Source organism: Hyla sarda, chromosome 5 (genome assembly GCF_029499605.1).
Source record: "Hyla sarda isolate aHylSar1 chromosome 5, aHylSar1.hap1, whole genome shotgun sequence".
NCBI lineage: Eukaryota > Metazoa > Chordata > Amphibia > Anura > Hylidae > Hyla > Hyla sarda.
In genome coordinates this window covers 322,430,355-322,457,806 of record NC_079193.1, presented here as the reverse complement: position 1 = coordinate 322,457,806, position 27,452 = coordinate 322,430,355, and the positions used below count along the sequence as shown (strand labels likewise).

General features: G+C 42.5%; 1 protein-coding gene across 2 annotated transcripts in view; it reads left to right on the top strand.

Annotated features, from left to right (window-relative positions):
* Positions 1-27,452, top strand: part of MMP16 (matrix metallopeptidase 16) — a 259,480-nt gene that overhangs the window by 170,632 nt on the left and 61,396 nt on the right. For both annotated transcript variants that reach the window (XM_056522300.1, XM_056522301.1), the window contains one exon: positions 5,123-5,427. In XM_056522300.1, the coding sequence (XP_056378275.1) occupies positions 5,123-5,427 (305 nt within the window). The remainder of the gene's footprint in view (positions 1-5,122; positions 5,428-27,452) is intronic.

The following is a 27,452-nucleotide window of genomic DNA, read 5'->3' as shown; positions in this document are numbered from 1 at the left end:
TGTATGTTACAACTAAACATATAATGTTATTATGTACATTATACAAAAAAGTTTTTGCAAATTAAAGGTTTCCCTTTATTGTAGCTACATTCTTAAAACAACGTGTTTGCACTGACAGCCTTCTCCTTGATGCCGATTTCCTATCCTCCTTCTCCGACCAACTCTTCACTGTCTGAATCACTTTCATATTAAAAGCTCAGGTGAACAAAGTCCATGTTTCCAGCTTCATAATAAGTATGGATTCCCTGTGTATTTATTTTTATAGAGAGTCCAGTCCTCTGACGTACACAAGAGGAGGCAGAACATTACACCAGAGACACAGCCTCATCACCCTCTCCGGGCCTGACACACAAAGGATATGAGATCTGTAGAGATGAATGGGTAGAGCAAACCACTGCCAGACACACTGTACATTGATTCTTCAGGCTGATGAGATTGATCATGTCAGATAACAAGATCCAATATTTTGTGGAGAAGCATAAAACACAGGAAAACTTCTGCTCAGGAACCAGACACTTATTGTGCTTCTGTTTTACAATTAGCAGAAATGGAAAATCAATGTTACAATGGTACAGTATTACAGAGCGAGTAAAATCCCAATTACACCAGAAAGATTTCCACATAAATATCCATCATGATTAATAGAATTTGCCCCTTTGTCCATTGCTTATTATTTCACTTTCTTTATAATTTGTTAGTGCGGCCTGATAATATTGTAAGGCCTCAGACACATAGTAATGTCATATGCATCAAGCCTGTATGGCTGCTCACGAGGTCTCTACAGCTCAGGAGTATGAAGCCACAGGGATTTCAGATGCTGCGTTATGGTGTCTTCATACTGCACCCTACAATGAAAATATCCAACCCCATAACACATATTTCTAGGGAGGAATATGTCCATAATACAGCTATAAGTGTATAAGTTAATAAGTATGGCAGTGCATATACAAAGTCTCTTTGTGCGGCACTACTATCACTTAATTGTTAGTGCCCCCCCCCCCCTAGATACTAAGGGTTACACCAGAAACAGTCTATCATGCTGGCGGCTCATTTTAACTATTTGCAGTCTCTAGTTATTTGGGCCAGGTTAGGGATTTGGGGATATTCGGCAGTACAGTCCCTCCCTATCTGAACACCAACCAAGCAGGGTCTTAGGTCAGCTACACCTACACCACCAGTCTTTGGTCAGACACACTGCCTACTACATGGGACTGTGAATTCACTCCTGTCAGGTACATTAGGGCCAATGGGCAGGACATGCATTACTCACCTTCTCAGGCTGCTCCAACTGTTCTTGTGCTTCCTAAAATCACCTCACTCAGCAGGTTTCTTCACTTTCAAAGCCTGGCACCAGTGCTGCTACTCTCTCTCTCCACCACGGGAGCTATCCAACACGTCTCCAGCAGGATACACCACTCACAACCTAGATGTTGCTATAGTTCCAATAGGCCTTCACAGTTTTATGCAAGGGCCTGTAGGCAAAGACACTAGGCAGCTGGTGATTCCGGATGACAAGAGTGGCCAGGACCTCTGCAGATTACTTAGATGTGTATATTCTTTTTATAATTTTTTTTTTTAAATAGTATATATTTATTAAGGTTTTCATAAGAACAAGAAAATATGAGCAGGCCCAGACAAAAAGATCTCTAGTAACAAATAGGTTGTATAAAACCGCAAGAATGTTGCGAGGCACCCGTATGAAATGTGGGTGTCATTCACATTGCAACAAGAACAAGAGTACAACTTCTTAGGAAGACTGTCAAGGTCGACAGACCACATATAAGGAATGAAGGCCAATAAAAGGGGGAAGTAGGGGGTGCAAATTGATGTCTAAGAATAAGGATATTGAGATAAGAAAGGAGAGGGGGGGAGACAGAGGAGAAAGAAAGAATAGGGGAGGAACAAGAAGAGAGGAAGAAGGGCAGAGGAGACGAATCTAGAGGAGAAAAAAAAAAGTTCATACCTCGGCAGAATATGGACGGGACCCCAAGAGGCGGAAAAGCTGGTTCCAAATATCGGGCAGCATGCACGAGTAAGGTAAGTGGGAGAGGGGGGGGGGGAGGATTTTAAGACTATATGAAGGGATCTATATTCTGCTGAGGAAAGAAAAGTGGACCAAGGGCTCCAAATCGTGTGGTGTTTCAGCAAGTGTTGTCTAGAGTCAGCAATAAGTTCCTCCATTCTTTGTATATGCGAGAGTTCTTGAACCCATGAGGAGAAGGAGGAGGGAGAGGTGGATTTCAACAATCTTGGTATTACCGACCTGGCTGCCAAGAGCATGAACCTTATTAGGTGTGCATTCCACTTAGGAACTGAGGGGGGGAAGGATGGAGAGAAGAGGAGCAGGGGCGAGATCAATGCGTACTGAGGTCAGTTTGTGTACAGTATCCAGAATCTGAGTCTAGAAGGGGGTCAAGGAGGGGCGGTAGATATGTATATTCTTATTATGTTTCACTATAACACTTTTAGCCAGTCACTCTCTACCACAGAGGGGAGCTGCCCTGGATGGTCATGCTGTCATAATCATTTTCAGGGGTAGGGTGCCTGAACAAATAGTCCCTGAGGCAGTAGGCGGTATTTGCGTAAAGACCTCAGCAACAGGAGCTTGGTTTAAAAATGTGGGTGTGTGTTGCATTGGCTGTTGGCACCTATAGTGTTGGATGAAACAGAGAACCCTGTCACATATTATGACAGTGACAGAGGCCTAAGAGAGAGTTGTGTGAGGAAGCTCATAGAGAGAGACTGGTGCTGGGAGGCTGATACTACTGAAGGGAGAAGGGAACTATGAGAGTCTTGGCTGCTTCTGTCTGGAGTGGTGTCAGAAAGACTGAGGTGAGTGAGGGCCTCAGGATAGACTGTGATAGCGACCATGTACCAGGAAACCTAAAGTCTTAACGAGCTGCCATTTAAGAGTTTTTAATTTAAACAGGCACTTGATGTACATCTTGGCAAAACATTAACCTTACTAATATACTTCACAAGAAAATGTTATTTCCTTTTTATAGAAATCATGGCTTTTAAAATTATGGCTTTGTCCAAGCTGAAAAACAGGCATGCACAAAGTCCAGTAAGAGTGGGTGGGCTAGCACTCCTCTGTGCTCTCCTGTCTGATAGAGTCCTCTCAGACCAAAGAGAGCACAGAGGAGTGCTATCAGATAGGATAGTGCCCTGAGGAATCCTATCAGACAGGAAAGAGAACAGAGGAGTACTATCAGACAAGAGAGAGCACAGAGGAGTGCTATCAGACAGGAGAGAGCACAGAGGAGTACTATCAGACAAGAGAGAGCACAGAGGAGTGCTATCAGACAGGAGAGAGCACAGAGAAGTCCTATCAGACAGGAGAGAGCACAGAGGAGTACTATCAGACAGGAGAGAGCACAGAAAAGTACTATCAGATAGGAGAGAGAGCACAGAGGAGTGCTATCAGACAAGAGAGAGCACAGATGAGTCCTATCAGACAGGAGAGAGAACAGAGGAGTGCTATCAGACAGGAGAGAGTACAGAGGAGTCCTATCAGACAGGAGAGAGCACAGAAAAGTACTATCAGATAGGAGAGAGAGCACAGAGGAGTGCTATCAGACAAGAGAGAGCACAGATGAGTGCTATCAGACAGGAGAGAGCACAGAGGAGTACTATCAGACAAGAGAGAGCACAGAGGAGTGCTATCAGACAGGAGAGAGCACAGAGGAGTCCTATCAGACAGGAGAGAGCACAGAGGAGTCCTATCAGACAGGAGAGAGCGCAGAAAAGTACTATCAGATAGGAGAGAGAGCACAGAGGAGTGCTATCAGACAAGAGAGAGCACAGATGAGTCCTATCAGACAGGAGAGAGCACAGAGGAGTCCTATCAGACAGGAGAGAGCACAGAAAAGTACTATCAGATAGGAGAGAGAGCACAGAGGAGTGCTATCAGACAAGAGAGAGTACAGAGGAGTCCTATCAGACAGGAAAGAGAACAGAGGAGTACTATCAGACAGGAGAGAACACAGAGGAGTGCTATCAGACAGGAAATAGAACAGAGGAGTCCTATCAGACAGGAGAGAACACAGAGGAGTGTTATCAGACAGGAGAGAGCACAGAGGAGTCCTATCAGACAGGAAAGAGAACAGAGGAGTACTATCAGACAAGAGAGAGCACAGAGGAGTAGTATCAGACAGGAGAGAGCACAGAGGAGTCCTATAAGACAGGAGAGAGCACAGAGGAGTACTATCAGACAGGAGAGAGCACAGAGGAGTGCTATCAGACAAGAGAGAGCACAGATGAGTCCTATCAGACAGGAGAGAGCACAGAGGAGTGCTATGAGACAGGAGAGAGCACAGAGGAGTCCCATCAGACAGGAGAGAGCACAGAGGAGTCCTATCATACAGGAGAGCACAGAGGAGTGCTATCAGACAGGAGATAGCACAGAGGAGTGCTATCAGGCAGTCAAGCGGGTGTCATTGAATTCTAGCAAAGTAAGAGGGAGGGTTACAGCAGCCTGGACATCAGGTGAATTTCAGACTACCATGGAGTCTCATTACATAAACCAGCTAATCTGTAGTCACTGACACAGTTCTGCCCCAATAGAGAAGAGCTAAATAGCAACCAATGCTGCCATCCACGTTTTCATGCATAACAAATAGATATTTGGCACTTATGATGCAAAAGGAAATTTTCAATGTAAAATAATGCAAGTCCTATGGAAAACTACAGATAACACATTGTCCAGATTTATCCATCTATATGTGTCTGATTTTATCTCAGCTTTTATCATAGCTCATGATTGTTTACTCTCTGTCTGACACAAAAATCAGACCCATTTTTGTCTTGGACAGATTCATAAATCTGGGGGAGACATAGTGAGATAATTACAAAATTAGCTCTGCTACATCAGTCAATGATTTATCTCCCATCTAAACCTTTCATTGGAAAGTTATAGCATGTCTAGCTGCTTTCTTACTTACGAATAAATCTTCAATCTATGCAATGTCTCGGTGCCGAATAGTCTATAAATTAACATTAACCTACTAGCCTACTATCATTACATACCAATATAAATAGATTTCAGCTATAATGACCTGTAAAATGTTTGTGGCAGATACAAAATTATTTTCTTCACTCTTTTTATTTTTTTATTTTTCAGTATAAAGAATGTCACTCCAAAAGTGGGAGACACAGAAACGCGTAAAGCCATTCGCCGTGCCTTTGATGTTTGGCAGAATGTAACTCCATTGACATTTGAAGAAGTCCCGTACAATGAGTTAGAAAATGGCAAACGGGAAGTGGACATAACCATCATCTTTGCATCAGGTTTCCATGGAGACAGCTCGCCATTCGATGGAGAGGGGGGATTTTTGGCACATGCTTATTTCCCTGGACCTGGAATCGGAGGAGATACACATTTTGACTCTGATGAGCCGTGGACCTTAGGAAATCCCAATCATGATGGTAAGACTGGATATGACTGCCATATATGTGCCCTTATTTAGATGTGGATTATCTTAACTTTTGATTTCATGTAATAAATGATACTTTTGGGATTAATTAAAAAAATGCAAGCATATAATCCCATCACTCCCTTCCCTTCCCTGGCCTGGCAATTACGTGTTAAGATGTTTGGAGAGAAGGATCGGGCACGTTGGATTTCAACTGCATGATTGTTTTGTTCTAGTTGAGATAAGTCACTACTAAAAGAGTCTGGCATTGACTTTCTTCTCTTTTCTCATAGAGCATATGTTTATATAGAATGTCATCTATATAGGAGGATTGGACAAGATAGCTATGCTTTGTTATGTGTATGGTTATGTTATGTGTATTGTTATTTTATGTGTATGGTTATGTTATGTGTATGGTTATGTGTATGGTTATGTTATATGTATGGATATGTTATGTGTATGGTTATGTGTATGGTTATGTTATGTGTATGGTTATGTTATGTGTATGGTTATGTGTATGGTTATGTGTATGGTTATGTTATGTGTATGGTTATGTGTATGGTTATGTTATGTGTATGGTTATGTGTATGGTTATGTGTATGGTTATGTTCTGTGTATGGTTATGTGTATGGCTATGTGTATGGTTATGTGTATGGTTATGTTATATGTATGGTTATGTTATGTGTATGGTTATGTGTATGGTTATGTTATATGTATGGTTATGTTATATGTATGGTTATGTTATGTGTATGGTTATGTTATGTGTATGGTTATGTGTATGGTTATGTGTATGGTTATGTTCTGTGTATGGTTATGTGTATGGCTATGTGTATGGTTATGTGTATGGTTATGTTATATGTATGGTTATGTTATGTGTATGGTTATGTGTATGGTTATGTTATATGTATGGTTATGTTATGTGTATGGATATGTTATGTATATAGTTATTTGTATGGTTATGTGTATGGTTATGTGTATGGTTATGTGTATGGTTATGTGTATGGTTATGTGTATGGTTATGTTATGTGTATAGTTATATTATGTGTATGGTTATGTTATATGTATGGTTATGTGTATGGTTATGTTATGCTATGTGTATGGTTATGTTATGTGTATGGGTATGTTATGTGTATGGTTATGTTATGTGTGTGGTTATGTTATATGTATGGTTATGTGTATGGTTATGTGTTGTGTATGGTTATATTATGTGTATGGTTATGTTATGTATATGGTTATATTATGTGTATGGTTATGTGTTGTGTATGGTTATGTGTATGGTTATGGTATGTATATGGTTATGTTATGTGTATGGTTATTTGTATGGTTGTGTTATGTGTATGGTCATGTTATGTGTATACAGTGATCCCCCTGACCTACGATGGCCCCGACATACGATAATTTCAACATGCGATGGCTTCTCAGAGGCCATCGTATGTTGAAGGCAGCATCAACATACGATGCTTTTGTATGTCAGGGCCATCACATAAACGGCTATCCGGCAGCGCTGACTGCTTCAGCTGCTGCCAGATAGCCGTTTACGGTGCCCCGTGTGCTCCGTTGATGGTCTCCTACCTGTCCTCGGAGCATCATCTTCATGATCCCCTCCATCGCCGGCGCTCTCCATCGTCGTCATCACGTCGTGCGCATGCCGTCCCGTCAGCCAATAGGAGCGGCGTGCATGCGTAGTGACGTGATGACGGCGACGGAGAGCGAGGATCCTGGGGAAGCAGAGACGTCCGGAGCATCGGGGACATCACAGGGACGCGGCGACAGCGGTGGAGGGCGACATCCAGGGCAGCGGTGACGGGTCTGGAGTGGAGGGTACAGGTGAGTACAGCTTCCTATACTTTACATTGCACGGATCCCTCAACATACGATGGTTTCAACAAACGATGGTTCATTTGGAACGGATTACCATCGTATGTTGAGGGACCACTGTAGTTATATTATGTGTATGGTTCTTTGTATGGTTATGTTATGTGTATGGTTATGTTATGTGCATGGTTATATTATGTGTATGGTTATGTGTAAGGTTATTTGTATGGTTATGTTATGTGTATGGTTATGTGTATGGTTATATTATGTGTATGGTTATGTTATGTGTAGGGTTATGTTATGTGTAAAGTTATTTGTATGGTTATGTTATGTGTATGGTTATGTGTATGGTTATATTATGTGTATGGTTATGTTATGCGTATGGTTATGTGTATGGTTATATTATGTGTATGGTTATATTATGTGTATGGTTATGTTATGCGTATGGTTATGTGCATGGTTATGTTATGTGTATGGTTATGTGTATGGTTATGTGTATGGTTATGTGTATGGTTATGTTATGTGTATGGTTATGTTATGTGTATGGTTATGTGTATGGTTATGTTATGTGTATGGTTATGTGTATGGTTATGTGTATGGTTATGTTATGTGTATGGTTATGTGTATGGTTATGTTATGTGTAGGGTTATGTTATGTGTAAGGTTATTTGTATGGTTATGTTATGCGTATGGTTATGTGTATGGTTATATTATGTGTATGGTTATATTATGTGTATGGTTATGTTATGCGTATGGTTATGTTATGTGTATGGTTATGTGTAGGGTTATGTGTATGGTTATGTTATGTGTATGGTTATGTGTATGGTTATGTTATGTGTATGGTTATGTGTATGGTTATGTGTATGGTTATGTTATGTGTATGGTTATGTGTATGGTTCGCTATAGACCTTATCAGGACAGAGCTAGGATATAGTTAGCTACAGTATGTAAGTTTCCATTATTGGAATTCCAATTGCAAAAACTGTATGATGAAAGAGGGTGTTTGGTAAAGCTCCTAAAAAACACCTGATCTCTCAAGTCCCGTATTCATGGTTTCCCTGTAGGTTTTCTCTGGGAAGTGTCTTTGAACTTGACAAAGCATTAAAGGTGTATTCTAGGATTTTTTTTCTTCTTCAGCCTTTGAGCCAGTGATGCAAGGTTATAATACTGTGTAATATGATTCTATTACCTTTGTACGCCGATTTGCCTGTTTTCATGCGCAGGACCCACACCCAGAAGTGCTGTAGTGCAAGTCTTTTTATGTTACCCTTGTCTCTGGCAGCATAAAATGCTGGGAAAGGTTGGAGGCAACAGTAAAGTAAAAAGACTTGCACTGCAGCACTTCCGGGTGTGGGTCCTGTGCATGAAAATAGGACAAAACAATGCTCAGAGATAATTGAAGCGTATTAAAGTGGTTATCCAGGGATAGAAGCACAAAGCTAATTTCCTCCAAAAATAGCACCACCCCAGACCTTATCTTGGCTCCATTCACCTCAATGAAACTGTGCTGCAATACCACACACAACCTAAGGACAGAAGTGGTGCTGTTTTAAACAAGCTCTGCCTAAAACTTACATTTATTTGCGCTGCATTTAAATAAGAAACTAAATATTGGATTCCAAAAAAGGTTCCTAACAATGGGTAAGAACAAACTATAGAAATCAATTACTGCACTGAAACCAGGAGTGTCACTTGTCTCTGTATATAAATAGTAGTAAAAAAATACTTCTATCGTGTGTCTATGACACAAACAGGCAATGCCATTGCGTCTCCCCCTTTAAATCTGGGGTTTGTCTGGTGATAACACACAGGACAGTTAAACAGCAGTACAGTCGATGACAGCAGAGTATAATCAATAATAATAATAATAGAAATAATAATAATTATATATATATATATATATATATATTATATAATAGTATGAATAAAGATACGTAGATACACAAACTCCATGCATTAAAAGAAGATACAAACTGTCCAAAACTAGACCACTCACTCAGGTCCCATGGGATGGGATAGATTGGTATCCCAGAGAAGATGTGAAATATATGGTGAGGTCATCGTTCATTTGTTGTTACATTTTACTCGAAGGATGATCCTTTTGGTTTATGTCATTCACCTTCATTAAAGAGGTTATCCAGAATTAGAAAAGCAGAGCTTACTCCTTCCTAAAACAGCACCACAACGGTCTTCAGCTTGAGTGTGGTATTGCAGCTCCGTTCCTTTGCTGTTTTTGGAAGAAATTACTTTTACTTTCACTGGATAACTCCTTTAACATTAAAGAACTTCAGCCAAATGAAATTACCTTTATATAGCTACACATGATACAATTATTTAACTTTTCAATATGAAGTGTAATCTTTTGCTGAGCACATTCCCTATTTCTCTTAGTTTTTCCTCCAGGCAGGAAGTCCAGGAGATCTTATCACACTACTGACTAGCTGTAGATGAAACTTCACTCTTGTTTCTCCTCAGCTCAGTGAGCTGACAGCTTCAGTTTGCCATTTTTGATTGTCCCTGATTGGCTGGAGGGCAACACACCCCCCTCACTGCTCATTCCCACAGCAGCCTCTCACTGTATCTATCTCACACAGGAAGCAAGCCCAGCTAGTGTAGTTTTTTTGCTGACTTTTGCTGATTTTCAAAGACTGTTTGAATCAGCTGGGATGCCTTGTGGATTCATGCTGAGCTTATATATATATAACTTATTTGAGTAGTTTTTTTTAACCAATTTTGTCTGGATATCTCCTCCTAACCCCCTCAATGATGAATGGCGTACAGGTATGCCTTTGTGTCTTGGTACTTAAGGGCCAAGAGCGTACCTGTACGCCCTGGACCCTTTACTGGTATGAGTAGGCAGGACCCACGGTTAATTCTGAGCATCGGCGATCGGGTACCGATTCCGTGCATTAACCCTTTAGATGCTGCAATCATAGTTGATTGCAGCATCTAAAATGCGGGGTTAATGGTGCTGGTTAGCTCAGGCCAGCTAATCGGGACATCCGCGGCAAAATTGCAGGTCCTGATCAGCTGAGTGGATGGCGGTAGGGCCGTCCGATCGGTCTTCTGCTGCTCCCAGCCAGCTATAGCAGGCTAGAGTAGCAGAGCACCGATAACACTGATCAATGCTATGCTATGGCATAGCATTGAACAGTGTATGCAATCAAAAGGTTGCATGTTATAGCTCACTATGGGGGCTAATTTTAAAAAAAAGTTAATAAAAGTGAATTAACCCCTTCCCTAATAAAAGATTGAATCACCCCCCTTTTCCCATGTTTTAAATAAAATAATGTAATAAAAAATAAACATAAATGGTACTGCCACGTGCGTAAATGTCTGAACTATAAAAATATAAGGTTAGATAAACCGCATAGTCGATGGCGTAGAAGTAAAGAAAACACCAAAGTCCAAAACTACGCATTCTCGATCATTTCATATACCATAAAAAAATTTGTAAAAAAGCGATCACAAAGTCCCATCGAAATAAAAATGGTACCGATAAAAACTACAGATCGAGGCGCCAAAAATATAGCATGTATGTGGAAAAATAAAAAGTTACAGGGGTCAGAAGATGACAATTTTAAACATGCTAATTTTGGTGCATGTATTATGCATGTAGTAAAAATTAAATTAAACCTACCGTATTTATCGGCGTATAACACGCACTTTTTATGCTAAAATTTTTAGCCTAAAGTCTGTGTGCGTGTTATATGCCGATACACCCCCAGGAAAGGCAGGGGGAGAGAGGCCGTCGCTGCCCGCTTCTCTCCCCCTGCCTTTCCTGGGGTCTAGAGCGCTGCTGTCGGCCCTTTTCACCCCCTGGTTATCGGCGCCGCTGCCCGTTCTGTCCCCCTGACTATCGGTGCCGGCGCCGATAGCCAGGGAGAGAGAAGCGGCGCCGACAGCCAGGGAGAGAGAAGGGGCAGCGGCACCCATTGCCGGCGCCGCTGCCCCGTTGCCTCCCCCCATCCCCGGTGGCATAATTACCTGAGTCGGGTCCGCGCTGCTCCAGGCCTCCGTCGTGCGTCCCCGGCGTCGTTGCTATGCGCTGAACGGCGCGGCGCATGACGTCAGAGCGCATAGCAACGACGCTGGGGACGCACGACGGAGGCCTGGAGCAGCGCGGACCCGACTCAGGTAATTATGCCACCGGGGATGGGGGGAGGCAACGGGGCAGCAGCGCCGGCAATGGGTGCCGCTGCCCCTTCTCTTCCCCTGGCTGTCGGCGCCGCTTCTCTCCCCCTGGCTATCGGCGCCGGCACCGATAGTCAGGGGGACAGAACGGGCAGCGTCGCCGATAACCAGGGGGTGAAAAGGGCAGACAGCAGCGCTCTAGACCCCAGGAAAGGCAGGGGGAGAGAAGCGGGCAGCGACGGCCTCTCTCCCCCTGCCTTTCCTGGGGGTATATCGGGGTATACACGCGCACACACGCACCCCCATTTTATCATGGATATTTGGGTAAAAAACTTTTTTTTACCCAAATATCCTTGGTAAAATGAGGGTGCGTGTTATAGGCCGGTGCGTGGTATACCCCGATAAATACGGTACATATATTGGTTATCCTTGTAACCGTATGGACCTACAGAATAAAGATAAGGTGTCATTTTTAGCAAAAAGTACACTGCATAGAAACGGAAGCCCCCAAAACGTACAAAATTATGTTTTTTTGTTTGTTTTTTTCAATTTCACCCCACACATTTTTAAATATTTTGTTTTGCCGTAGCTTTTGTTATAAAGTGACGTCATTACAAAGTACAACTGGTGATGCAAAAAAACAAGGCCTTATATTGGTCTGTAGGAAGAAAATTGAAAGTGTTATGATTTTTAGAAGGGGAGGGGAAAAAACAAAAGTGCAAAATTGAAAAATTGGCCTTGTCCTTAAGGTCAAAAGAAGTCCTTAAGGGGTTAATCTAAGGTGTATGGGCACATTTAACTAACCAAATGCATCTTAATATGATAAGATCAGTTTTTTTCTGTTTTACACCTCTGCCAGATACCAAGTTTATCAAATTCTATTGGAATGAGCGAGGAAGAACAAAGACTTCAGGCAGTATTCTTGCGAAAAAAAAAATATAGAAAGAGTCCTCAGCCCGAAGGAAGAAATTTGTCTCTAAAGTGCCATTTACATTCTTACCTTGTACAACAATGTCTTGCTACAGAAGGAGACTTAAGACATGACTGCCATGTAAATGGAACCATAGAGACAGGAGCAAAATATATATTTTTGTATTCTCCAGGCTTATGTAAAGTTGTCATATCTTCAGCTGCCTTATGTAAAGTCTTGACTGTTACCTTTCTGTGAAGGACTCTAAATGGGGATCGACCGATTATCGGTTTGGCCGATATTATCGGCCGATAATCATGATTTTGGGCATTATCGGTATCGGCAATTACCTTGCCGATAAGCCAATAATGCCCCGCCCCCTGCACTGCCCCCGCCGCACCGCGACCGCCAACCCACCGCACCGCGTGGCACCCCGCACTGCCCTGGCCCCATTGCCTCCCCCATCCCCGGTTTTATAATTACCTGTTCCCAGGGGCCAGGGGCCATGCTACTTCTGGCTCCTGCTGCGTCCTGCGTTACGCTGTGCGCAATGACGAGTGACGTGACGCGACGTGACGTCACCGTCAGTGCGCACAGTGACAGCTCAGGAGGACGCCACCGGAGCCAGATGTGGAGTGGACCCCGGGCCCCGGGAAAAGGTAGTGATTAAAACCAGTAATGGGAGAGGCAATGGGGCCAGCGGTAGGGGGCGCGGAGCGGTGCGGGGAGCGGTGCGGCGGTGGGGGGAGCGGTGCAGCGGTGGGGGGAGCGGTGGTGGTGATAGGACTCATGACCCCCGGACAGGCAGGGGGAGAGAATCGGGTGGCGGCGGCGGTCTATGGCACCGCAAAAGCCAATGCAGTTCATTGATTTAAAGCGCCCGCTTTAAATCAATGATCTGCAGCGGTGTTGCGGGGCTGATAAATAGCCGATAACTTATACCGGAATATCGGTATAAGTTGTCGGCTATCGGCCCTAACCTCCACCGATTATCGGTATCAGTCCTAAAAAAACGATATCGGTCGATCCCTAACTAACTTCCCTTAATGAATTTCAATATATTATTGTGAGATGCAAGCACAACCTTTGATGGTCAGGAGGGCCCATATAGACAGATATATAGCATAAACCACTACATACAGAGTGTAGCAATATCATGTCTCTTTGGTCGTCTTGTGCCACCAAGCTCTAGAAACGTCAAGCCAAGTTGAAAGTTAAAGATGTAGCCCAGTATCGAAAAACTGGGTAGGGAATAAGTGTCAGATCACGGGGGGTCCGACTCCTGCCTGACGCGCTGGCTCTCTGCATGAATGTAGTGTGGCCACCATGGCAGGAAGCTGTGCCCAACACGCTCCCTCCATGCATCTCTATGTAAGAGCCGGAGATACACGAACGCTGTATCTCCGGCTATCTCATAGAAATGCAGGTAGGAGTCATGCTGACCACCACTTCGTGCAATAGTGCAGGGCGCCATATGGCAGATCGTGGGGGGTTTCAGCGGTCAGAACAACCCCCAACCCCTCCCTTCCAATGTGATCTGACACGTATAACTCCTTTAAGGACGGACACACCTGTATTGCAGTGAAATTATTATTTACTCTAAGTTATTACCAAGGTAGAAAACAATAGCATTAGCATCTCAAATCCCAGAGTTCATACCGTGTCTACTGTACCTATGTAAATGTAAGAATCCTGACTGCTTACAAACATTCATAAGGAATGTCTGGGAAGATTGGCACTTAATTTTCTTCATTCCAAGAAAGAATAAAATGGAACACTGTATAATATTGTTTTCAATTTTTCTGAAGCATCTGTCAGGCGGCATGTTGAGATGAAATGACATATGTTAGATTGGAACTTTCCTATTCAATAAATCATCCAACATCAGAATGGTTTGAGATAATACGAAGAGTATACAGTGTGCTAGGTGGTAATTCATACAATGATATTTTGGTTTTCTATGGTACTTTTTTGTTGTTGTTGCTGTTAGTCAAATCCCATACATTGTCACATTGTTCAGCAACACTGGCCACGTTTGGGAGTGTAATTTAAAGGGGTACTCCACTGGAAAAATCTTATACTCTATCCAAAGGATAGTGGATGAGATGTTAGATCACGGGGGTACCGCCACACTGGGGACCCCCGTGATCTCCGGCGCTGCACCCGTCATTTCGTGTACGGAGTGAACTCCACACCCCGCCCGATGACTGGCGATTCAAAATGCCATGCCCCTCCATTCATATTATGCCCCCTCCCATAGACATGAATGGAGGGGAGCAAGGCATGACGTCACGAACATGGAAGCTGTAAGCTTACGTGTTCCGGATGCCACCACTCCCGGCCCGGAGATTGTGGGGGTCTTTACTTTTTGAATTTCTTTTTGTGTTGTCCACAGTGCTCTCTGCTGACATCTCTGTCCGTGTCAGGAACTGTCCAGAGTTGCATAGGTTTGCTATGGATTTTCTCCTGCTCTGGACAGTTCCTGATATGGGCATCAGGTGTTAGCAGAGAGCACTGTGGAAAACACAAAAAATAAATTTAAAAGAATATTTTCCTCTTTAGCAAACAGCTGCTAAAAAGTACTGAAAGGATTAAGATTTTTTAATAGAAGTCATTTACAAATCTGTTTAACTTTCTGGCACCAGTTCATTTAAAAAAAAAAAGTTTTCCATTGGAGTACCCCTTTAACTTATCTAAAGGGGCCTGGGAGTTCGGCCCCCACTGACATGTTTTGATCATCTACCCTAAGGGGTAAGTAGAAAAAAGATAGGTTGGTGTCAGGGACCACCAGTGTCGCTTTTCTCAAAGGAACCAAAAGATTGGACAAGTTAAAGGGGTATTCCAGCTTTATACATCTTATCCCCTATCCAAAGGATAGAGGATAAGATGTATGATCACAGGTGTCTCGCCGCTGGGGCCCCCCAATCTCGGTGCAGCCCATTCTGTGCCGGGTGCTGCCTCCAAGACGGGGATGTGACCTCACAGCCACTGCCCCAGTGATGTCAAGCCACGCCCCTCCATTCATGTCTATGGAAGGGGGTGTGATGGCCGTCACGCCCCTTCCCATGGACACGAATGAAAGAGCGTGGTCTTACGTCACTAGGGGGAGTGACATCATGTCGCCGTCTCTGAGGCAGCGCCCTGCATAGATTGCCGTGGGGCTGCACCGAGATCGGGGGGGGGGGGTTCCCAGTGGCAGGACCCATGCGATCATACATCTTATCCCCTATCCTTTGGATAGAGGATAAGATGTATAAAGCCGGAATACCCCTTTAAAATTCAAGCTGTCTACTTCCTTCACGTGGGTTGTTCATATAGAGGTGAAATTGGTTCTGCCCAGTTCATGCTACTCTATGTGATCTTATGTTTTAACTTCTGTACCAGTGTGGAGGGGGGATACATTTCCTATTTTATTTTGGTAATGGACATATTTGTGCTTCTCCAATAGCTTAGTCTAATGTTGGAATAAAGTCCTTAGAAGATCTGAAGTTTGCTTTTGTCTTTTGATCCTGCTGCCTCTACCCATTTGATTGGTCTTGAACTGATGTAATACATGAAAAACCTAAATAAACAAGTTACAATAAAGATCTAGAAATGTTTGCCAGCTTATATTTTGCTTCAGACAGATCTTGAAGGATGAGTGAAAATCTATTTTCTGCGTGCATAAATGACTCTTTGTCTAATTTCTACAGGCAAAAATACTTGGCGTTGAATCTAAGATGTTTACTTCAATGCTTCCTTTGATAAGAATAGATAGTAGCAAATGTTCAGGAAATGATGCCAGAGCCAGAAATAATAGTTTCTGTTTTAAGCACTTGTGAGACTGTTTTCACAATAAAACTAAGAGGATTTCTTCTAAACGTTAACTATAGAAGAGATGGATGTTGGGTTTAAGACACTCAGAAGATGTTGCTGGGGGGCATGGTGGAATGGCATAATCGTGCAGAATACAGAGTCAGTGTCGTTCTTTGGATATGTTTATGCCCTTGATATACTTGGATGTTTTTCAACAGATTTCTTTTAGAAATTTGCAGCATATTGAACATAATGCTACTAAAAGGAAATAAGGTGTTTGATACAAAGTTTGTACGGTCTCGTACTGACTGCAGCACGTTGCAGAACACCCTGCCAACAGTCCCATTCCTCCAATGACTCTACTGGGAACCAGACCAGAACAGAACAGAAGTGGGACATATGCGTGTTTGCAAAAAGGAGACATTTTTGGGTTGTTTTGAGGTAACTCCTTGACATATTGAGGACTTGGTTTAGGGTAAGATTCACTTACTGTGGCATTTTGGTACACAGCACCTTAGTAAAGCTTTGCCCATTTTTTGTCCACTGCAAGAGGCATACGCTTTACCCCCAGTGCCTGGGCAGAAATAAAAGCCAGCTAGTTGCTGGTAGATATTTTTGGGACTTTTGGATCACGAGTCAGCCTGAAAGTCACATGTGAGGTAGGCATTCCCCTGGCGCCCCCCCCCCCATGCAAAGCCGATTCCCCTTCCAACCTCTATTGAGATGACCAGAAGGCTCTGGGTGTACCATAACTAGGATTTGGAAATGTTCTGGAGTATATTTCTCGTTGCATAGACAGTATATATTGAAATGGTAATTGGTTTTAAAAAATAATTTTGTGCTTATTTTAAGAGGAATTGCACAAGAGATGTTTTATACAATATCACAAAAAAGTATTGGGCTTTACAGCATATTTCCCAATGTCTGACAATTATATTCCCTGGACATAATTTTGACAGGAAACAAATTAGCTGCAGATGCATGAAAATTGCAACAAACAATGGCCAGATTTTGTACCTTTTAGACACTTTTTGGACCCCACTTAGATATTTTTTTAAAGTGTCTAGAAAATTTAGCGTCCTCAAAATTATAAATGGCATATACCACAACTGTATGGTCTTATGGAAGCCAACTAAGAGCCATAAGTAAAAGTGTCTTAAATTTCTGTTAATCTATAACACAGCATTTACTGCAGTGCTCATTTTGGCTCATCTTTTGTTTACCTGCTTTAGGTTTATGTTATATTTATTTATATTTAATTCACGGTGTAGGACTAGGATTACATCGGAAATACAAACTAATGCTGCATGTAGCTCTTTTCATTTGCTTTGTAAAGCATTGGACACCATGATGGAAACCTGATAGCTCCTTTTAAAACTCAATGGGATCCTTTCGTACCAGCATGTGTGGGACAGAGCTCCATTGATGGTTTTCTGTTTCTAGGGCAGGACTCCACACTAGAAATACTGGTTTGTTTGGCGAAGATGTGAACCTTCAATCTTTAAAGAATTTTAACAAAAAAGTTTTTGAAAAGGCTGAACTAAACCAATGTCTATGATTAGACCTGAGTAAGCCATAATCAGAATGGAATCCAAAGATGGTTTCGGAAGTCTTTCGGGATCCACACCACTACACTGTCAGTTTTTTACCACACCACTCCCTCTAGGAAACAAAATAAACCAGCCACCTCTACCCACAAGGATTTAGGATTTTACTAGACATGTACGAGCATTAGGAATCTGAGGAAGCATCTTGTTCAGATGTAAAGTGCATATTTTGGAATTCATAGATGGCTTCAGAGGTCTTTCGGGATCCACACCACTACACTGTTAGCACTATGGAATACGTGTAATTATGCAATGAAGAAAGAACTGATGTCCAGCACTGCTCCCGTATAAAAGTAAAATTCTTTATTCAATCATGACACCAACAGGTACAGAAGACACAGTAGTCACAGGTAGGTGACGCGTTTCAGCCCACCAAGGGGCCTTAGTATGACTAAGGCCCCTTGGTGGGCTGAAACGCGTCACCTACCTGTGACTACTGTGTCTTCTGTACCTGTTGGTGTCATGATTGAATAAAGAATTTTACTTTTATACGGGAGCAGCTCTGGACATCAGTTTTTTCTTCATTGCATATACTTGGGTACGGTCCGTACGAGTCTGTGCGCAGCAGGACGTGGGAGGTGAGCTGGATACTTCTCTACACAACCTGTAATTATGGCATAAGAATTTGTGTTTTCCTCTCCCTCTTAATCCATGTAACAAGTGAAAATGAATGCTCTTCTCTGCATATATACTTGTGTAGCACCATCATAGTAAGAAATAGATCTTTCAAGGTCACTGGGCAACAAAGAGGTGGAAGTAATCGACACCGATGGTCACTGTCAAATTGTTTCTTTAGTTCCTACTACTCATTATACATTACACCGTTTCACAACCAAAGCTACAGAGTTGGATCTGAGGGTCCTCAGGTGAAGTCTGGAGCACTATAGCTTTGTCGCTGTAATTTGCTCTCTTTGAGCGAAATGTTTGCCTCTTAATGTCACAGTTTCATGGCTGGTTACAGTCTAATGCATTTTAATTGCCTCACTCTTATGATGTTCTGACAACTCCGCTCCCTGTAGGATGAACACTCCGAATCATTTTTTGCTTAACAACGAACACATTTTGTGTTGATGAAACATTGCGAGGACGCTTTAATTACTTGATTGCCAATCATCTGAACACTGGCAATTACCCACAGGTTTTAAGGACAGTTTTTTTGATTACAGGCCCTTCAGTTCATTCACCTGGGCATAAGTGTCTGTCTCTCTACTTCAACTACCAATTTTGTGTTCAGCTTATTTTCTCCCCTGTACGTCAAAGTTAATTTCTTACCGACAGGGAACAAAACATCCTCACAATCTGTCATATGGTCAAGGAAGACTTAAAGGGAAATTATATACACAATTACCAATTTTAAACCTTTTTCGCAAGCTGGAAGGAATCTGACATTGCAGTGTTAAGAAGTAATTGATAATGGCCCTCATTTACAATTCTAAACCCGACTTGTTTTGTCAGGTTTTTTTGGCGCATCTTTGTCTGCGACATGTCGTAGACATCGTGCGCCAGTCTGCGACACGATGCGACAATTTTTCCCAACGGACCCGATGTGGATTCTCCCAAACCCGAAAAAGAGGCGTAACCCGACATTTCTGAGCTTTCCCACATATTTATAAAGGTTTCCAACCCGAATTTGTTGAATTGTTGTGGATTTTTTCCCGACAACTCAGAGGAGTTGGAAACCAAAACCAACAAAACCCAGTGTGACAAACAGGATGCGACATAATAATAAATATCAGGGGGAAAAAGAATCGGGTAAGAAAGCAAGATAGACTTACAACCCGATTTTCTAAGTAAATGAGGGCCAATGTCTTCTCTAGGTTCTGCAGCTAATGAAGAACAACGGGCAAATATGCAAATATGCCAGCTTCTGGCACAATACAAGCCAAGGAACTGGTTTACATGGTTTGGACCACATGCAAGTGATGTAAGGGGGAGGACCCATGCAATTTCAAGAATGTGAATGCTCCCATGTGAATGGAACCATAGAGGGCATGATTGACCGTCTGGTCAAGTGATTGTGTCAAGTAAATGATCTTTGGCACTATCATGGACATTGAATGGAGAAGTGTTCAAGTATGAGGGAAATTCACGAGTCCTGTGATCATAGTGGGTGCCGACAGGTGGACTATTTTATGATCAGACATCTAACCCTATTGTGTGGATAGGAGATACTTGTCTAAAGTCCATAGTTCCCATTGCCTAAGTATTAGATGAATACTTTAAACTTGTTCAACTGTCTGGTGGATTCTGCGGGTAAAAGCCCATCAAAGTTAACAGGACTTTATTTTTCCTGATGAAATTAGTTTGGAGCGGAATTGAAGCAGAACGAAAGCAGAATTAACGTAGAATTTTCACGCTGATTTTTTTTATTTTTTTATTTTTTTTAAGGAGAACTGAGAGGCAATTCTGCTTCTGGATTTCTTTTATGGAAATTCCTCAGTGTGAACAGAGTGACGGAAAGACCATTAGAGTCAATAAAACTTTTGTTCAAGCTGAATTTGGAGCTGAATACTAGTGCGGAATTGCAAGAGTAAATTGCTTGTCAATACCACAGTATGAACCCATCCTAAGAAGAAATGGTGCAGATTTGTTAAGTAAACCTTCGCCTGCTCATATGGGGAGATTAGTATTATATCACAAAATATGTGTGAAAAGTCCTTAAAAAAAAGAATGCAAGCAGCTTCTTCAAGAGCCTTTTGGTACGCCTTCAAGTATATTGTTTCATATATATATATATATATATATATATATATATATATATATATATATATATAAAACAAAGAATATATCTAGCCTAGTAGCGTGCACCTGTAGGCCAGGTCCATATAATAGTTTGGTATCAACTAAAGTGCTGGCTGACTTATTCTTTGTCTGTATTGCACATATGGGGGAGTGGCTACCTCCATGTTGGCCTTGCACCCCACCAACCTCTATCAGATGTGAATATAAGGTGTCTTGGATGTTCCAGATCCTGCCATGCTTACTGAACTGTTCACACAGAGGCATATTCACAGTGTAGGGTCCGTCCCAATGAGGCCACCTTATCGCGGTGGGACGGTCCAAGCTATTTGACCGCCGGTGGAGACAAATTTGCGAGCTAAGTGCCTCACTATTTCATAGTTTCACATTTGCATCTATTACACCATAGCTGTATAGCTCTCCATGTTTTAACTGCATATTCATGTTTCACCTATATCCTTGTGCTGGCAGTGTGCTGCTGCACTCTTCTGTTGCTGTATATATATATATATATATATATATATATATATATATATATACACAGTGGTCCCTTAAGTTACAATATTAATCGGTTCCAGGACGACCAGTGTATGTTGAAACCATTGTATTTGTAATTGGTTCGAAAGGCACCAAAATGTCATCCAAAAATAGGAAAAAGTGATAGTTAAAGAAAAATAAGTAGATAACTAATATAGATAAAGCAAATCCTTACATATAAAAGTAAGAAAGATCTGCTGGGAGCTGTAAATCACTGTCTTTGTCAGTGTTACCCAAGCAGGGAGCCTCCAACTGTTGCAAAACTACAACTCCCAGCATGCCCGGACAGCCAAAGGCTGTCCGGGCATGCTGGGAGTTGTAGTTTTGCAACCGCTGGGGGCACCCTGCTTGGGAAACACTGGTCTATGTAGAGGACTGGAGCTTCTTCGAGGTCCTGTACAGTACAGGCAATATCCTAAAAAAAGTAACATGGAGTCGCCCTCACCTGGTGTCCAAAGGAGCAGCTAACCCTGGTAAACTGTACAGAACATGTAGTACCCACTGTAGTGTAGGGGGCGCTACCAGACACCAGTCAGTGCATACGCTTCAGTAATACAGGTGTTTTACCAGTAAATTGCCCATTCTGATTGGTCAGTTATTCCAGCCATTGACACATTTCAAGGATCTGGACTGTCCATAACATTGTATGTTGAATCTGGTTTCAAGTTACAATGGTCCAAAAAAGATCGTTGTATGTTGAAACTATTGTATGTTGAGGCCATTGTAAGTTGAGGGATCACTGTATAATATATATATATATATATATATATATATATATATATATATATACAGGGTCAGTGCTTTCCTCAGGGAGAGGACACTTCTTCAGGTGTAACGGAGATTCAAATTAGGCCATTTAGCACTCCGCGGGCTTCTGGGTAAAAAAAATATATATATATATTGTATTGTGCTATGTACATGCTCGATATACAGTATAGTAGTTTCGTCTGTACCATGAATTAAAAAGGAAGTTTGTAGTTTGTTATATCTACAAGTTGCTATTTTAGCCAAGTCCAGGAGACATGGCTTCAGGGGTCCAAGTTGGCAGCTCTGCCTTTTAAGGTCATGAAAACCCCATTGTATTAGTAATGTGTTTAGCAAGAACAGTATATATGAGAATTCCAATGTGTCCTGTTGTCAGGATCTGGGACTTGTTAGCTTTTTCAGACAAAGCAATTAGACAAGCTCAGTATATCTCCTGTAAGCGCTGGTTTTCCACGGGTGTGATATACCTTGTCTGTACCTACAGATAAGAATAACAGTGACATGCCTGACTTCACATAGTTATTAATAGGGTTTATCTAACCAAAGCCAAATGCCGCAAGTCTAGTAGGAGAGTCTGGGCAAGGACTTCCTTCCTAAAAGAATCCCACAATTTTCTTCTTATAAGTTGTGTGTATAAAATAGCACCTGGAGGAAACAGGATCCATTTCCAGGGTTGATGTGCTGTGTGTTATTTCATTTTTAGAAAATAGAGTATTGGTCATAGTGATGGATCCAGTGGTAAATGTATTTTCTCATAAAGCTTTAACTCATAACACATTGTTAAAGTGGTACTCTGGAAGAAAAAACAATGTTTTCAAATCAACTGGTGCCAGAAAGTTATACAGAGTTGTAAATTACTTCTATTTAAATATCTTAATCCTTCCAGTACTTATCAGCTGCTAAACAGAGGAAGTTGTTTAGTTCTTTCCATTCTAACCACAGCGTTCTCTGCTGCCACCTCTGTCAAGAACTGTCAAGAGCAGGAGCAAATCCCCATAGCAAACCTCTCCTGCTCTGGACACTTCCTGACATGGACAGAGGTGGCAACAGAGAGCACTGTGGTCAGGCAGAAAATAACTAAACAAGCATTAAGATTTATAAATAGAAGTAATTTAAAAATCTGTTTAACTTTCTGGCACCAGTAGATTTGAAAACATTTTTTTTCCCCACCGGAGTACCCCTTTAAATAACCCGACACAAAATATCATACATCATTCTCATCCATTGACCATGTTCTAAGAATAAGAACAAACACAAGACAAAATGCAAGCACAACAAGGTTTTTTTAAAATGCTTCAGTATTTTGTCTTCGGGCCTTAAAGGGGTACTCCGGCGCTAAGACATCTTATCCCCTCTCCAAAGGATAGGGGAAAAGATTTCTGATCGCAGGGGTCCTGCCGTTGGGGACCCCTGTGATCTTGCACGCAGCACCCCGTTACAATCAGTCCCGTGAGCGAACATGCTCCGAGGACTGATTGTAACGGGGTGCTGAGTGCAAGATCACGGGGGTCCCCAGCAGTGGGACCCCCGCGATCAGGCATCTTATCCCCTATCCTTTGGATATGTCCCCATGGTCACTGTGTCTATGTCTGGTGTTAGGTTTTGAGCTTAATCAATCCCAGTGCGAAGGTTGTCACCGGTGATGTGTGATCTGTGCTTAAACTCATTATTGACGAACAACCCTCAGGGTAGCCAGGGGTAATAACAACTATTAGCCAAACCCTGGGTGAAAGCCCGGGGGGAAAAAAACCCTGATTAATCAACCCCTAAAATCACTTTTATTAATTGTATCATATAAAATGTACCCAAAAAGAATATTTAAAATTGACACCGGCAGGTGGTGACAGTAGTACAGTAACCCCCCGACCTACGATGGCCCGACATATGATAAAATCGACATACGATGCTTTTATATGTCGGGGCCATCGCATTAACTGCTATCCGACAGCGCAAAATGCTTAAGCTGCTGCCGGATAGCAATTTAAGCATCCCGGGCAGGTTCGCCTACCTATTCCCGCTGCTCCGGGTCCACTTCGCGATCCTCCGGTGTCTTGCGCATCTTCTCCAGGGTCCGGGCCTCGCTTTCCGGCGTCGTTATTACGTCACTACGCACGCCGCGCCGGCGCAGCAGCGTAATAACGTCACCAGAAAGCGAGGCCCGGACCCTGCAGAAGATGCGGAAGAAGCCGGAGGATCGGGAAGAAGACACCGGAGCAGCGGGACAGCATCGGGAGCCCCTGGGACAGCATCGGGAGCGGTGAGGACCTGGTCCGGAGCGGTGGGGACAGGTGAGTACAGCTTCCTATACTTTACATTGCACGGATCCCTCAACATACGATGGATTCGACAAACGATGGGTCGTTTGGAACGAATTACCATCGTATGTTGAGGGACCACTGTATTGTGTTTTATCTTTTTTGAGGCACACCGTGCTCTCTCATATAAACTCTCGCAGCGGGTCTGCAGAATACCACTGCTGAACATGTTGGCATGTTGATTTATTTTAACAGACACTAAGACAGGGGTGTTCAGCAGTGGTATTCTGCAGACCCGCTGCAAGAGTTTATATGAGAGAGCACGGTGTGCCTCAAAAAAGATAAAACACAATACTACTGTCACCACCTGCCGGTGTCAATTTTAAATATTCTTTTTGAGTACATTTTATATGATACAATTAATAAAAGTGATTTTAGGGGTTGATTAATCAGGGGGTTTTTCACCCCGGGCTTTCGCCCAGGGTTTGGATAATAAACTCATTATTGAAAACAGGTGTCCACACAGATAGGGGCTCCAAAACATTGACAGAACACAGGCAGCATGAAGTCAAAGCTGAGGCATTAAAGGGGAACTCCGGTGGGGGAAAAAATGTTTTTAAATCAACTGGTGCAAGAAAGTTAAACAGATTTGTAAATCACTTCTATTTAAAAATATTATCCCTTCTAATACTTATGAGCTGCTGTATACTACAGATATACTACAGAGAAATTTGTGAAGTTCTTTTCTTTTCGTGACAACACTGCTCTCTACTGACACCTCTGTCCGTGTCAGGAACTATCTAGAGCAGAGGTGTCAGCAGAGAGCACTGTGGTCAGACTGAAAAGAAATTCACAAATTTTTCTGTTTTATACAGCAGCTAATAAGTACTGGAAGGATTAAGATTTTTTAATAGAAGTAATTTACAAATCTGTTTAACTTTCAGGCACCAGTTGATTTGAAAACATTTGTTTTCTACTTGTTTCCACCGGAGTTCCACTTTAAAGTAGGGGGCAGTAGACGGTGAAGGTCCTCAATTTTAGCATCCTCGAACTACACTCACAGGACATTATCACTTTGAATGTGAACTAACTATATCTAAAGGTGATGGGGGGCGCTGTCCATATTGGCGGCAAAGATGGCAAAGCTTGAATGCTGTGTTTAAAGTCAGAGAAGTGCTGGCATCTATCATTTAACCCTTTACATGCCACAATCAATAGCGATCTCAACATTTAAATGGCTGCCCCATGGTAACGGCAGCCCAATCGACACCTCAACATGAACGCGGGGCTTCCATGTCTGCCGTAGCAGATCTGCTTGATGCCTCGGGCGCATTGATCCGAGTGCGGATTTAGCTGATTGATGCCATCCTATTGCATAACAGTGATAAGTATTGATTGCTTATAAAAGTCCCCTAGGGCAGTGTTTTCCAAACAGCAAGCCTCCAGCTGTGCAAAGCTACAACACCCAGCATGCCCGGACAGCCGAAGGCTGTCCGGGCATGCTGGGAGTTGTAGCTTTGCCACAGTTGGAGGCACACTTTTTGGAAAAAACTGCCTTAGGGTATGTAAAAATAAATAATGTTTTAATTGCAGGTTTTTCCAATTTTCCAAAAAACATATATGGCTTAGCGGCATGTAGAATTGTTCCGAACTATTAAAATATAACATTATTGATCCTGTACTTTTAATGGCGTAAACAGAAAAATAAAAAATAAATTTTAAAAAATTGATAACTTTTTGCCACCTACCTCTGATATACACCCACCGAAAAACACTTGGAGGCTCAAGTGATTCCTTCAGCCATAATAAAGCAAGCTTCCACTGCTGAACCATTTTTGGCTGTAGCTTTTGTGAACATATTCTGCAGCTTTTTAATTCTTGGACACTTTGTTGTTTTTCTTGGAGGCTAAAATTAGCATACTCAGTTCTGTATTTCGTGTCAAAATTTCGACGTATATGGTACTCCTTATCACTGACACTAAAGACACATAACACAAAAGACATACCGTTTTTTTCTCCTTGAAGCACAAACGTAGCCGCTTTCCTATCTTTCCTTAAATTGCCTTCTTTCTGCATCAGTTTTTCTTTTGGGATTTTAATTGTTTCCCCAGAGATGTTTTGGTGTGCTACCTATGTTAAAGGAATAGTCCGGTTTAAAAAAAAGTATCCCCTATCCAAAGGATAGAATCACTGGGTTAAGAATCACTGGGACCCCCTGGGATTTCCTGCCCAGTGCCCCGGCTCTCCCAATGAAAAACCGCTACACAAAGGGGTGGTCAACACGTGCCCTACATGTATCTCTATGGGAGAGCTGGAGATATATGAGTACAGCGCTCTGGCTCTCTATGCATGGAGGGCATGTGCCGACCCCCACTCCATGCACGATGAGAGTCGAAGACTCATGCAGGAGATCATGGAGGGTACCAGCAGTCGGACCACCTGCAATCTGATCATTTCCCCTATCCTTTGGATTCATTTTCCTAAACTGGAATACCCCTTTAAAGACCAAGATGTTTTTTTAGGACCAGGTTAGATAATAGCCAGAACCTTCCATATCTTTAGCTCCAAGCTTCCTACCTTGGATGGTGGCCAAGGTTCCTTGGTAGAACGGTGCCTGTCAGAACAGTGCCACGGCCTGTGAGTTGTTGAACAGAGCAATGTGAAGGTGCATAGCAGAGCTCAGAATTCAAGATGGCACCCACTCCTTGTGCTAGTGTCACTTCTGTTGCCAAGCACTGGCTGCATCAAGCACAGGGATTGGTCAAGCAGATGTTCATTGGAAAACTTCAGATGGGCCTGTACATGTGCTTTTTCAGCAGGGACACCTTGTGGGTGTAGTGTGTTACCCATATTTTTTTTGATGACTATGATCCCAGGTACGTGGAGATCATTGACAAGATAATTCTGTGTAGTTCTGGGCTGATTTCTTACCGTTCTCATGATCTTTAAACTCTATAAGATAATGGCCCTCATTTACTATTGCAAACCCGACATGTTTTGTCGGGTTGTGCGCCAGATTCTGTGCCAGAAATTCTGTCTGCGCCAGATTTTGCGCCAGAATTTGCGCCAGAATTGAAAAAAACCCGACTAACTCTCCATTTTGCTAAGAAAACCCGAAAAAGGGGCATAGTCGCTGGGAAAAGGGTGCATGGTCTTTGAAAAGGGGCATGTTCCCAACATTTTCACAAAAACCCAACATATTTACTAAGGTTTCCACAGAAAATGTGGTGGATTTCAGCTGATAGGAAACCAGACAGATCAGAGCCTGTGTTAACAAAGCAAAGTGTAGGGAAAGTGCAAAATGTAGGGAAACCTTAGTAAGTACCGCAGAAAAAAAATTGTAGGGAATTAAAACCCACAAAGAAACCTACACTCCACTCTTAGTAAATAAGGGCCAATATCTTTTATGGAGCTCCAACCAAGGGAGATGGACTCTTTGGTCTTGGCCATGGTGAAGGTGTCTTTTATACAGGCAACAAGCT